The sequence below is a fragment of the Vanacampus margaritifer genome, chromosome 1 (assembly GCF_051991255.1).
Source record: "Vanacampus margaritifer isolate UIUO_Vmar chromosome 1, RoL_Vmar_1.0, whole genome shotgun sequence".
Taxonomy (NCBI): domain Eukaryota; kingdom Metazoa; phylum Chordata; class Actinopteri; order Syngnathiformes; family Syngnathidae; genus Vanacampus; species Vanacampus margaritifer.
The window spans coordinates 66,571,073-66,582,157 of record NC_135432.1 but is presented as its reverse complement, the minus strand read 5'-3'; the positions used below and the strand labels follow the sequence as shown (position 1 = coordinate 66,582,157).

General features: G+C 40.3%; 1 protein-coding gene across 3 annotated transcripts; it reads left to right on the top strand.

Annotated features, from left to right (window-relative positions):
- The first annotated feature begins 33 nt into the window (after window positions 1-33).
- On the top strand, window positions 34-8,325 carry hhipl2 (HHIP-like 2). 3 transcript variants are annotated; one of them, XM_077563189.1, is made up of 9 exons: window positions 34-905; window positions 1,378-2,030; window positions 2,727-2,870; window positions 2,981-3,312; window positions 3,734-3,860; window positions 4,786-4,931; window positions 5,006-5,087; window positions 6,467-6,549; window positions 7,818-8,325. In XM_077563189.1, the coding sequence occupies exons 1-9, from the start codon at window positions 633-635 to the stop codon at window positions 8,141-8,143; spliced, it is 2,166 nt and encodes a 721-aa protein (XP_077419315.1). In that variant the 5' UTR covers window positions 34-632; the 3' UTR covers window positions 8,144-8,325. The 3 variants fall into 3 exon arrangements, with proteins under 3 accessions (XP_077419315.1, XP_077419325.1, XP_077419334.1); XM_077563199.1 differs by lacking the exon at window positions 7,818-8,325 and adding an exon at window positions 7,677-7,703; XM_077563208.1 differs by lacking the exon at window positions 6,467-6,549 and having other exon boundaries at window positions 7,818-8,052.
- Window positions 8,326-11,085: the final 2,760 nt, after the last annotated feature.

Below are 11,085 nucleotides of genomic sequence, written 5' to 3'. Positions count from 1 at the left end.
CATTTTCTTTCGGCGCCATCCAAGTTTGTTGCTTCCACCTTGTGGATGGACTCTGCCTACTCACCACTTTTTTTTAACAACTTTTTATGTTTTCACAGTTATTGATGATTTAGTTCCCCATTTGAAATAATTTTTGGAACCACGATGTCGTCGTAGAGTTTAGGGTTTCAAATTGAGGTTTTAAGACACGGTTATAGGGTTTCCAGACAAGTTTAGGGTTTTAAATTAATGTTTCAAACCTTGGTTAAGGTTTTACATTTGGATTTCAAATCACGGTTTGAAGCCTGGTTTCAAATTCAGATTTAAAATGGGGGTTTTAAGACAGGGTTTAGGTTGGGCTTTGTATCCTGGGTTATAGTTCCAAAATGTTTTAAGTCTGGTTTAGGGTTTCAAATAAAATTGGGGTCTTAAATTGGGGTTTCAAGACAGAAATGGGTGTTAAAATAATTTTGGGGGGGATTAGGGTTTCAGCGTTAGGGTATGAAGCATGGGGTTTGAAATGATCATTTTAATTCAGGGTTCGGGTTTCAAACCTGGATTTATTATCTTACCAGGCGGTGCATGTTGAGGAAGAGGAGGAGGAGGAGGAAGGAGCGCATACATAAAGCAGAGCAGAGGACAGGCGTCAAAACATGTCCGGTGGTCAGGGTGCCATGGAGCTCCTCACCTCACTTGTCCTTCTTGTCCTCTCAGCGCTGGTGCACGCCCACCCTCAGTGCCTGGACTTCCAGCCACCCTTCCGGCCCACCTGGCACTTGGAGTTCTGCACGCAGTACGAGGATTTGGGCTGCTGCGACCAGGAGACGGACAACCGGATCGCCGAGACCTACTGGGATATCGTCGGGTGGCTGGAGGCTGCCGGGCAGGAACTCTGTCAGGACAGCCTCAAGGAGGTCATGTGCCAGGTAACAGCAACATACTGGACTACTGTTGTATGCTTACTTTGGAATATAGAAAGGATGCACTTTTATGTAGTCATAAATAGATAAAGCAGATGGATGACTTCAAAATGAGTTACTCAAATTAAAATCACAATGAGTTATTAATTAGTTAGACTTCAAAATTAAGGTTTACTATTTCAAATTAGGGTTACGGTGTCAAATTACTGTTCAAGTTGATGTTAGGGTTTCTTGAGTGAGAGTAGGTTTTGAAGGATTAGGATTTCAAGTTAGGGTTTCAAGGCAAGTGAAATATTTTAATATAGAGTTTCAAGATAAGGTTACGGTTTCAAATTCCGGTTCCAAGTCAAGTTCAGAATGCCAATTTCCAGTAGGGTTTTAAGATAGGGTTAGGGTTTCAAATTCCGGTTCCAAGCCAAGTTAGAGATTTAGAAGAAAACCCATCCTCCGTTTGCATTTGATGCCTTCGCTGTGTCAGGAGTGTTCCCCGTACGCCGCCCACCTGTATGACGCAGAGGACCCCCGCACGCCCGTCCGCGATCTCCCCGGCTTGTGTTTCCACTTCTGCTCCGACTTCCACCGCCGGTGCGCTCACGTCCTGGAGTACCTGACCTCCGATGGGCGCCTGCGAGATGCCGGTCAACGGGACGCCGCCACCTTCTGTGCCGCCCTCGATCTACCGGACCAAGACTACTGCTACCCGAACGTGCTCGTCGGTGGTGATCTGGTGGGTGACCCGGGCCGGCCGGCAGAGGACCCCGACGGCTGCCTGCAGCTGTGCCTGAGCGAGGGGGCCAACGGGCTGAGGAACCCGGTGCTGATGCTCCACGCCGGCGACGGTACGGGCCGCTTGTTCGTGGCCGAGCAGCTTGGCATGGTGTGGGTGTACCTGCCTAACGGCAGCCGCCTGGCGACGCCCTTCCTGGACATGAGTGGCCGGACGGTGACCGCACTCTGGCCCGGGGATGAGAGGGGCTTCCTGGGCATGGCCTTCCATCCCAGTTACCGCGGCAACGGCCGCTTCTTCATCTACTACTCTATCCAGGTGGACAGCGGGCCGGAGAAGGTGCGAATCAGTGAGATGGGAGTGTCCCGGCATGACGTCAACGTGGCCGATCCTGACTCGGAAAGGTATGACACAAGTATGCTTTATGACCAGTGCTGCCACAATTATCTTGAAAACGTTAGTTAACTTAGTTACTTAAAAAAAAAGTAAAAAGTAACAGTTACTTTATTGATTACTTGATTTTAAAAGTAACTTAGTTCAACTACCAAGTACTTGATTTCAAAAGTAACTAAGTTACATTATAAATTACTTCGTTAGTTATATTCAAGAGATGTTGACATTAACCAAAATAACACATTTCACAGCCAGTTTTGCCAATGAAGTACATTTAAAAGTTTTTTTAAAGTAACATTAAATAATAAATAAATAATAATAACATTTAAAATAAAGATACACTTTTTTGACTTAACATATTTCATATAATTTAATTTGGAAAAAAAATCTTCATTGATTTCACTTAACATAAACAGCGACTTTTTGTTAATAGTGTCATGGCAAAATTTAACATTATAATGTGCATGGTTTATAAATATGATAATTAAATTAGGGGATGCCACACAGCCTTGTGGGTCTTTCTCTTTAAACCTGAATGTGCTGTATCCATAGTTTTGAATTTTTTTTATTTGACACGCTGGTAGTGTTTTTGAAGCTAGATAACACTTTGTTAACAGCACCTTCATATTTTCTTTAGCTGACATAACTCAAAGTAAAGTATTAACACAAAACCAAATGCAGGATTATCACCATTAAAATCCCGGCAGTGTCATTCTGGAGATTGACGAACCCGCTGCCAACCACAACGGAGGCCAGCTGCTCTTCGGATCGGATGGCTTTTTGTACATCTTCACCGGAGATGGCGGAAAAGCCGGCGATCCTTTTGGAGAGCACGGAAACGCACAAAACCGGTAAGACGTCCAAAAAGATGCCGTTGGACATATCAGCGAAATTTCGAACCCAACATCATATATGTGTCTTTTGTCAACATCAAATATGTGTTTTTAACTTCCGGCTGCAGGAGTTCCCTGTTGGGCAAAGTCCTCCGCATGGACGTAGAAGGGAGCGACGCGGGTGAGAAGCGGTACAGGATTCCCGAGGACAACCCCTTCCTCACCGACGCTGACGCCCGTCCCGAGGTGTACGCCTACGGGCTGAGGAACGCGTGGAGGTGCTCGGTGGACCGCGGCGACCCGGTCGGACGCCACGGCCGCGGGCGAATATTCTGCGGCGACGTGGGCCAGAACCGTTACGAGGAGATCGACGTCATCGTGAAGGGCGGCAACTACGGCTGGCGCGCTAAGGAAGGCCTGGAGTGCTACGACGTGGAATTGTGCCATAACTCGTCCTTGAGTGAGAGTCTTTTTTTCCTCCGATCTGCATCTCTACAATCGAAGATTCGATATACGTATTTCAATACATGGGGTGCCATACGAGTCAAGGATGGTCCGATTTTGAAGCGCGACAATTTGATTTGTCTCAATTAAACAGGATTACGATTCGATTCACATTTTGAGAGGCTATAATGCAATGAGTTTGTCATTTTATATACAAACGTGTGTCCAACAAATGTTATAGATATGTCGTTGAAGGAAATACCCTTCAATCGCCACTAAAAAAAAAGATTCAATACATATCTCAATATATTTTAAAGTAGAATGATTCTATTTGGTCCGATTCACTGCACATCTTATTAAATCAAAAAACGATTTTCTGCTTCAAATAGTTATTTTGTTACACTCATAACACCATGTATTCCCTTTTCTGACACCAGATGACATCCCGCCCATACATGCGTACAGCCACCATGTGGGCAAGTCCGTGACGGGCGGATTTGTCTACAGGGGCTGCGAGTCGCCCAATCTCAACGGCCTCTACATTTTTGGAGATTTCATGAGCGGGTAAGAGGCCAACTGGAAAGAAAAAAAAAAAAAAAAAAAGAGACACCACCACAACATCTGTGCTGTGTAAATTTGTTTAAATTGCAAATCTCGTACATCAGATCTTTTAAGTAAGGTGATGAGATGTCTGAAGTTTTTCATTAGACATTTATGAACGCCACACACTGAAGGTGAATAGAAGGCCTTAATAAACATGAAACGCATATTGTCTTAGTTTTTTTGTAAAAATCAAAGACATCTAAGACAATGAAAGAAGCTACATTGAACCTAATGTGCGGGTCTTTTGGCTAACGAGGGTAGATTTTGTTTTCACCAAAACAGTTTTTATTAACTCTTTGACTGCCAGACGTTTTCAGAAAAGGATGCCGTGGGTGCCAGCCGATTTAAGCATTTTTGACTGATCTTTCAAGGTGCACAGAAAATTATGTGTTTGGACTATGGAAACACACATACTACCAAATGAAAGATTGGACTCTCATCTTTCATCAGAAAAAAAAGTTTGTTTCTACATTATTCCGTTTTTCAGTAATCAACAATAGAAAATGATTAGTTTCACCTCTGTTTTGAAACAAACGTTTTTTAACGTCTTTGGCACTCCTCCATAGGATTTTACTAAACGTTATTTAACGTTTTTGGCAGTCAAAGAGTTAAATCCAAGACGATTAATTCTTCAATGAATTTACATACTTTTGTAAACTTTAAAGACAATTTATTGAGTTGCGTCTTTGACGAACCTAATGTACGTGTTTTTTACATGGCAATGACAATTAAATGTTTGGCAGATCTGATGTGTGTGACAATTCAATTAATTGAACGTACGTATTGTTGTAATTCAAAACCTGAGACACGTTTTTTTCTTGTAAACATTGAAGACCTAATATATGTGTTTTGGTAAACATCAAAGACAATCTTGAGTCTTCAACAGGCGCATCATGGCATTAGAAGAAGACCGTACGACAGGAAGTTGGAAGGAAAGGAGCATTTGCATGGGAGACGCCAAGACGTGTTCTTTCCCGGGCCTCATCAATCACTACCACAATTATATCATCTCCTTCGCCGAGGACGAAGCTGGTGAATGCCGTCGCTTAAATGTAATCTAAGTCGCTTTCAACCTACCCCCTGATTTTGCTCTCTTTGATTTTTAGGGGAAATGTACTTTCTAGCTACCTCCAACCCAAGCGCCTTGTCGCCAACTGGCACTGTCTTCAAATTTGTGGACCCATCCAGGTAATTGACATATGTGTTTTTGTAACCATCAAAGACAGTTTGGAGTAAGTGCATGTTGTGCAAACATCAAAGACCAACCATACATGTTTTTGCAAATGTCAAAGACTATTTGGAGTTGTTGACAAAACCCATGTTTGATAAATATCCAAAGCGCTAACATATGATTGATAAACATCAAAGACAATGTGAAGTCTACTCCAAACTGTTTGGTATTTTGTAAACATCAAATACGATTTACAAGTTCATCAAAACTAATACTGTACTGTAGACACAATACAGTACAGTATTATTATTACAATACCTTAAATTTTGGGTAAACAAAAAAGCTAACAGAGACTTTTATCTCTTTGACTGCCAGACGTTTTCAGAAAAGGGATGCCGTGGGTGCCAGCCGATTTTAAGCATTTTGACTGATCTTTCAAGGTCCATAGAAAATTATGTGTTTGGACTATGGAAACACATAATACTACCAAATGAAAGATTGGACTCTCATCTTTCATCAGAAAAAAAAGTTTGTTTCTACCTCATTCCGTTTTTCAGTAATCAACAATAGAAAATGGTTAGTTTCACCTCTGTTTTGAAACAAACGTCTTTTAACGTCTTTGGCACTCCATAGGATTTTACTAAACGTTATTTAACGTTTTTGGCAGTCAAAGAGTTAAAAACATCAGTTTAGTCTCGGACGTAGCATATTACACATGATAGGTTGGTAATGTTTACAAAAAGTGATGTTTATCAAAGGTCTTTGATGTTTATTACGTTATGTTTTTGATTGTTGTCCTACTTTAGGCGATGTTATGTAATGTATTTTAGTTTTGTTGATGACTCCAAACAAAGGGTCTTATATGTATGCATGTTAGGTCTTTGATGATTTAACATCACGTGCATTAGTTTCAATGTCTCTGTTGTTTCATAAACATGTTATGTCTATGATGTTTAAAGCGCTAGTGGGTTTGATAAAACCATTAAATTGTCTGTTTAGACGCGTGTCTTTGATGTTTACATGTTTATAAACATCAAAGACAATCAAGTCATCATTGACCATAATGCACACGTTCCAAACATCAAAGACCCAACATGTTTTTGTAAATATCAAAGACGTTTTAGACTTTACGGTACCTAATGCATATGTTGTTTCAACTATCAAAGACCTTACATGTTTACAAAGACAATTTTGAGTCTACGGCGAACCACTTTTTCCTTGTATAACAAAGAATTGACTCTTCAACAAATCTAACAACTTGATTTTTGTTCAGGCTGACAACGCAATGTATGTTTTGATGACCATCAATGACAATTTAGAGTTTTCAGTGACTCGACGTGCTTTTGTACTGGTTTCATTTTTCTTAAATACGTGATTTTGTGTTTTATTGCGAAAGGCGAGCTCCTCCAGGCAAATGTAAACAGAAGTGGCTGCCAGTCAAAGTACGGGGCAAAAAAATCCCTTTTGTCCCCCAGGAATGTAAGTCACATGACAGTCGTGGTTCGTATGCCCGCATCAGTCTCACATATAATCGAACCACGAAAATTAAACATACATCCATTTTCTATACAACTAAACATGTTCATTTAAAAAAAAAAAAGAACTTCAAAGACAATGTATTCTTCAATGAACCTGATATTCTTCAGTAGACAAACGACATTTATTAAGTCTTGATTTTGAACAATGAACTGATGTACAGTAAATATTCAAGACGGAGTTTAATGCAAATTTTTGACGATCTATTGACGAGTTTTTGTAATCAAAGATGAGTTAGTTGACCCTGTGTTTTTGTAAACCTCAAAGACAATTTCATGATATTGACAAACCCAATATACAGTTTTGTGTAAACGGTCTTTGATGAACCATGTTTTGTGATCAAAGACACCTTAGTCTTGTATTTGTTCACATCAAAGGCAATTATGATTCTTTGATTTTGTTGTTAGCGTAATCTAACAATTTGGAGTTTTCAACATAATTTTGTAAACATCAAGGACAAATCTAGAGTAATAAATCCTATCATATTGAGAGGATTTAGTCAAACCAATGTTTTGTAAATATCAAAGACAATTAGCATTTTCAACAATTGCAAAATGTCGTAATCACAAATTTACCGTAGGTATTTTTTTTTTGCAAACTTCGAAGGTAATTTAAAGTGTTCAGCAAATGCACACGTTTTTAAACATCAAAGACAAGGGGGTCTTCAACAGACCCAAGTGATTTTTGTACAAACAAATCCAACAAAAACGAATTAACCATACATGTTTTGTAAACATTAATGACATTTCGGGGTCTTAGCCGACAAAGACAATTTTCTGCAATTTATCGTGCATTTTTTTGTAAGCGTTAAAGACCATTCAGAATCTTCAATGAACCTAACGTATGTGTTTTTGTAAACATCAGACACTTAAGACTGATTGTAAACATCCAAGACAATTTGAAGTCCTTCAATAAACCGAGCGTACGTTCTTGCTTTTCTATTTTTCGAAAGCGTGTCCTGAGGTGAACTCACTATGCAAGTTCTGTCAAATAGAACATCTGTTTTGAGGTCGCATATATGAAGTCGTCTTTTTATTCGATTTTCTTCTCTCCACTTTTTCTATGTAAAGAACATTAAGAGCAGAAAGAGACGAAAATGGAAAGGTGCGAAAATGATTGCACTCCTTTTGGAGCCTTTTAAAATGTCAACATATGTTGTCCCGCATAACAAGCGTGCACTTAACCACCACACGCCTTTATTCACGTTGCAGCGACTCTGCTGGACATGAGTGCCAAGCCAACGCGGCCTCCGCCAAGGAAATTCAAAGTCGCCACCCAACCGACGACCACCAGTAAAGCTAAGTGGAAGTCACCTGCGGAGAAAAAAGTCAAGCCGGTCAAAGCAAAAATGTTGAACAAGAATGTTAAGAAAAACACAACAAAAAGCAAGAAAAAGAGCGCAAAAGTGAAGAAGCAACAAGTCGCAAAGAATAAAGAGAAACCTAATAAACCCAATAAAAGATTCTTCAATGCAAAAAGCAATAGAACAAGAAACCAAGCTCGGGTTCAAGGCAAGAAAGCTAGCAAAGCACTTTAAAGTGTCCATTTTCTTTTAAATAGACATTATTGTCTTATCTTGACTCATGAGTGGGTCTGAACCATTTTGGAAAATAATCTAATTAGGATTTTTTTTTATCCTCAATATTGCAATTGACATGTAATAGGCAATTATTTGTTCAATAAATTCATTATTTTGAAACATTTGTTTATAAAACAGAACTTTACCCATGAGTATTGTTTCCATTTTGCTGTTTTCCCGGTTTTTTTTTTTTTTTTTTTTTTGCTCAGCAGATTTTCATGACGTTTGAGGAGTTTTGAAGACACCGGAAGTCGGCCATTTTGGTTTGAAGCAGCCATTTCGTCTCACTAGCTAGCACCCTATAGAATATTTTATAAAAAGAAGTCCCCAAGGCCAGTTTTGCTTAGCTGACTGTCAACAAAAAAAGTGTCAAAAACTCGTATAAAATCATCCATTTTTGTTTAAAGTGGCCATTTCAGGGTGCGTTTGGCCATTTCCAAGGGTCCTTCAAAGATGAAATGGCCATTGAAGTTTTGTCCAATTGCTAACAAATTTCAACCAACAGATGGACGGACAATGCTAAATTGTCAGACACATCTGTTTTTGTCATTGCATGTGGGCGGAGCATGGTGGCAAATTTGATGACATTCTATGAAACAGGATACTTAAAAAAAAAAAACAGCCTCAGCTCCACAAGGTGATTAGCAACATGAAATAAAACAAACATCCCAAAATGTTCCTTTTTGCGCTCGAAAAAATGAGCAGTTCCACAAAGGCACCATTCCAAAAAGACATTTTTCTTCTTAACTGCAATAAAGTGATTGGTCCAGATGAAGCCCGACCGACCTTGCCAATCGGTCTTGAAGCAAACTCATAACACGGCCCAGCATCGTAAAAGCGCACACGAGTGTTGGGAATAAACGTCAAGAGGAAGTGTTTGTCTGTAATTTCCGAGTGACACGTGTGCTGTAAACGTAAAAGCATCCAAATGTTGCGGTCGTGTTCGTTCGCGTGTCTTGTTAATTAAGGCCACGTTATTCTGCCACCAAACAAAAAAAGTCTCAAAAAAGACATGCCACTTATGGCATTTTAAGAATTCAGCCCCCGAAGCTAGTTTACTTTAGCAATATCAAATTTGGTAGGAATGCCTATCATGAGAAGACCCACAAAAAAGTCTCATGTCTGACATTTTGGTTTGAAGGGACTATTTTGGGGTCATTTGGACATTCGTAGTGGTTCCTCAAAGACAGACGTGTGCTCCAGATTTTGTATGATTGCGGTTCTTTGGCCACTGACTAAAAAATGTCGTTTAGTAGTAGTCATCAGGCGACACCAAGTGGTGAGGAATCAGATTGCAACTCACCCTAAAACCAGACCGCTGTGCAGTTACGCCACCTCCTGGACGAGCCACGACACTGGAAGGGAAAAATAAATTAAACATGTATGTGTGTGTGTGTGTTTGGGGTTGAGGGGGTCTTTGCCGGTCAAAACCCTTATTCAAAACCTAATACTAATTTGAAACCTTAAACTTGAATTGAAACCTTAAACCAGTCTTGAAATCTTAATCTCTACAAAACCTAAACTACAGTATAAAGCTCTATTTAAAAACCTGAACCTTAACCCAGTCCGACGTGCCTCACGATTGGTCGGCGCGGAATGTCGTTTGTTGTCGCTTCCATTTGCACAGCTTGCAACGTGTGTCATTGGTGTCATTTGATTCAAGTCAGCATCAATTTGATGTCCTCTTGTTTTGGGTCCTCCATGTGACACACACACGCACACGCACACACATTCTGAGGAAGAGGTTCCGTGTGTGTGTGTGTGCGTGCGTGCATGCAGCTAGGCCATGAACGTTAAAAGAGCAAATTTGGCGAGCACCCAAAAAGAAAAAAAGAAAGAAAAAAGCTGTCAACAACAAACAAGCTATGAAAAAAAAACTGGGATGTGAACATGAAACCCACATTTCGAAACCCTAACCTTGGCTTTCAACCTAAATTTGAAACGCTTAGCATGGCTTGAAAGTCTCATTTGAAAAAGGCAACCCTAACCCTGCCTTAAAACCTTAATTGGAAGCCTAAACCTTTAAACATTGTCTTGAAACCTTAAATTGAAAATCCAAACCTTGTCTTCGAACCCTGACCCTAGCCCACCTCTGTCTAGATGATGCATCATTAGTAAGTACAGATGGTCAAACAGGGCCAGAACATACGCCCCCCCCCCCCCCCTCACGCCCGCTCCCCTTCCCCTTCGCATGTGATCACATAACTTTACAGTAATCGGCGGAGCAAACATCAGCTGCTTCCAGTTAGCTGGGCAGTGACTCCAATTAAAGTTTACACACACACACACACAAATGTCTACTTTTTAAAAGGTGTGTATTCTGCCGGCAAATCACATTACGGCCACTGAGAACCAAAAGTCACGGGTTGCTTTTTCCCAAGCTGCGACATGTCGGTCGCTTTTGAAGTGGAACTGAGTATGGGGTCAGCGCAAGGTACTCTTTATTTATATCGATTAAAAAAAAAAGGCCCAGAAGGACACACACAAGCTCCAAGCTTTTTCCATTTGGATCATGAGTTTTAAGTTGTTTTTGCACAGACAGTGCAGTGACTTCCAAATATGATCATCTCTGCCTGCGACGTTAACGTGACAGGCAGAACAATTCAACGCACTTCCACTAGGTGGCAGAATTTCCAATTAACCTACCTGTTGACACTCATACATCTCAAACTAAATAAATACATTTGAGTAAATTGAGTGCACAACTCAAACGCAAGTGCGTGCAGTATTTACATTAGTTAAGCTATTATTGTTATTATTCTAAGAGAATGAATGTAGTCCGGCTTCCTCCCACGTTCCAATTGGATGGTGGCTGTTTTATTGATAATGGAAAAACGCCTTCGCAAAATGTCTTCAATGTTGAGCCTAAAATGGATTGTTGTCCTTTCTCCTCCAAAATT